Here is a 2302-nt window from a genome sequence, read left to right as displayed (position 1 = left end):
CGTCCAGCTGAAAGCAAAGACCCGATTAAGCGGACGGACGGCCAAATTCCATCCCTGGGGGGGCGGGGCTTGCCTGCATGGCGCGACCGATGCGCACGGAACTCCATGACAGCCGCCAGCACGTCTTCCCCATCTTGTGAATTTGAATTATTTTCTATAATATTTTTTCCAACAACCCTATCTTTTTTGTAATGCGAGTGATGCGATCAATTCCCTCAAAATCAAGAGGAAGTGGCGCAAAAATATTCCCAAAGCAACAGAAAATGAGGGATTGCTAACTGTTCAGACATGGGCTTGATCATCATCATCGAATCATCAAAAGCCTAATTGTCATCATACACAGCAGCGTATGACGAAATTGGTCGTCTCGAGATGTCCTCGGGGACATGCGGCAGGTTCGTTGGCAATCTGCTCTGATGGATTTATGGCATCTCCTCCCGAGAGCAACCAAATCCTGGCGACTGTAGAAAAGGTTTGCTTGGCAGATGTTAGCAAACAACGACAAGACTGAGGAAACAAAACACCAAACTGGAGAGCAAGAGCCAGCTGCATCCACCCGCGCCGCCATCTTGGATCACTTACCTCCTTCCAACCAAAACGTTTGAAGAATTGAGCCAATTCAGAGTGTCTGTCGTAAGATGGCCGCCAGTCACTAACACCAACGACAGGGCCTCAAGACTCCTAGTTTACACGTACCCGTGAAGCACGCTGAAAGAGAGCAAACACGGGTGGAATGGGCTCGGCTTGCGATTGGACGACGGCACGGGCCGGCGGGCGTGGCCGACTCACCGCAGTTGTCTCTGTCCCTGTCGTCCATCAGTCCGTGCCGTCCGTCCACGCCCAAAAGTCCGCAGGGGGGGGAAAAGTTATAGCTTTTGGAAATTTCCAATAATTTAAGGATTTTTTTTTTGCAAAGTGTGCTGAATTTTGCACTCACCTTGATCCCTCTGTCTGTCCCTGCCGTCCGTCCCTGCCGTCCGTCCATGCCCAAAAGTCCGCAGAGGAGAAAAAAAGTTCAAGTCTTTGAACATTTTCCAATATTTTTTTTTTGGCAAAGTGTGTTGAATTTTGCACTCACCTTGATCCCTCCGTCTGTCCCTGCCGTCCGTCCCTGGCGTCCGTCCCTGCCGTCCGTCCCTGCCGTCCGTCCCTGCCGTCCGTCCGTCCCTGCCGTCCGTCCTTGCCGTCCATCTTTGGCGTCCGTTCATGCCCAAAAGTCCACGGGGGAAAAAAAGGTTCAAGTCTTTGAAATTTTTCCAATAAATTAATTACATTTTTTTAGCAAGGTGTGCTGAATTTTGCACTCACCTTGATCCCTCCGTCTGTCCCTGCCGTCCGTCCTTGCCGTCCATCTTTGCCGTCCGTTCATGCCCAAAAGTCCACGGGGGAAAAAAAGGTTCAAGTCTTTGAAATTTTTCCAATAAATTAATTACATTTTTTTAGCAAGGTGTGCTGAATTTTGCACTCACCTTGATCCCTCCGTCTGTCCCTGCCGTCCGTCCCTGCCGTCCGTCCTTGCCGTCCATCTTTGCCGTCCATCTTTGCCGTCCGTTCATGCCCAAAAATCCACGGGGGAAAAAAAGGTTCAAGTCTTTGAAATTTTTCCAATAAATTAATTACATTTTTTTAGCAAGGTGTGCTGAATTTTGCACTCACCTTGATCCCTCTGTCCGTCCGTGCCGTCCGTCCGTCAGTGCCGTCCGTCCGTGCCGTCCGTCCGTGCCTGCCGTCCGTGCCGTCCGTCCGTCCGTGCCTGCCGTCCGTGCCGTCCCTGCCGTCCGTGCCGTCCCTGCCGTCCGTGCCGTCCCTGCCGTCCGTGCCGTCCCTGCCGTCCGTCCCTGCCGTCCGTCCCTGCCGTCCGTCCCTGCCGTCCGTCCCTGCCGTCCGTCCCTGCCGTCCGTCCCTGCCGTCCGTCCCCAAAACTCAGCAGGGGAGAAAAGTGTCCAAAACTCCACTAGGGAGAAAAGCGTCCAAACCTCCACTGGGGAGAAAAGTGTCCATAAATCCATGGGTAAAAAAAAGTGTCCAAAACTCCACTGGGGAGAAAAGTGTCCAAAACTCCACTGGGGAGAAAAGTGTCCAAAAAGTGTCCAAAACTCCACTGGGGAGAAAAGTGTCCAAAAAGTGTCCAAAACTCCACTGGGGAGAAAAGTGTCCAAAAAGTGTCCAAAACTCCACTGGGGAGAAAAGTGTCCAAAAAGTGTCCAAAACTCCACTGGGGAGAAAAGTGTCCAAAAAGTGTCCAAAACTCCACTGGGGAGAAAAGTGTCCAAAAAGTGTCCAAAACTCCACTGGGGAGAAA

The 2302-nt window shown here is 51.7% G+C and overlaps 1 protein-coding gene across 50 annotated transcripts; it reads right to left on the bottom strand.

Annotated features, from left to right (window-relative positions):
- Positions 1-274: 274 nt before the first annotated feature.
- LOC144082030 (uncharacterized) lies at positions 275-2010 on the bottom strand. 50 transcript variants are annotated; one of them, XM_077608817.1, is made up of 9 exons: positions 1657-2010; positions 1470-1591; positions 1309-1404; positions 1079-1191; positions 939-970; positions 790-842; positions 697-708; positions 583-628; positions 275-507 (listed from the first exon to the last, which is right to left on the bottom strand). In XM_077608817.1, exons 1-9 carry the CDS (start codon positions 2007-2009, stop codon positions 489-491), a joined length of 846 nt encoding a protein of 281 aa, XP_077464943.1. In that variant the 5' UTR covers position 2010; the 3' UTR covers positions 275-488. The 50 variants fall into 50 exon arrangements, 43 of the variants coding, with proteins under 43 accessions (XP_077464943.1, XP_077464916.1, XP_077464941.1 ...); XM_077608790.1 differs by having other exon boundaries at positions 275-461; XM_077608815.1 differs by having other exon boundaries at positions 790-872; positions 938-957.
- Positions 2011-2302: the final 292 nt, after the last annotated feature.

Source organism: Stigmatopora argus, chromosome 9 (assembly GCF_051989625.1).
Source record: "Stigmatopora argus isolate UIUO_Sarg chromosome 9, RoL_Sarg_1.0, whole genome shotgun sequence".
In the NCBI taxonomy this organism is placed as follows: Eukaryota; Metazoa; Chordata; class Actinopteri; order Syngnathiformes; family Syngnathidae; genus Stigmatopora; species Stigmatopora argus.
Note: the sequence above shows the minus strand (reverse complement) of the source record. Positions and strands in the feature narration are given on the sequence as shown.

What these genes read in the sequence shown, in the direction of transcription:
- LOC144082030 (XM_077608782.1), bottom strand. Translation starts at nt 2,009, where the DNA reads ATGGATTTATGGACACTTTTCTCCCCAGTGGAGGTTTGGACGCTTTTC. An exon ending in GGACGGACAGAGGGATCAAG is followed by an intron (nt 1,592 to 1,656) that starts GTGAGTGCAAAA and finishes AAAATTTCAAAG; the next exon opens with ACTTGAACCTTTTTTTCCCC. An exon ending in GGACAGACGGAGGGATCAAG is followed by an intron (nt 1,192 to 1,308) that starts GTGAGTGCAAAA and finishes CGGACGCCAAAG; the next exon opens with ATGGACGGCAAGGACGGACG.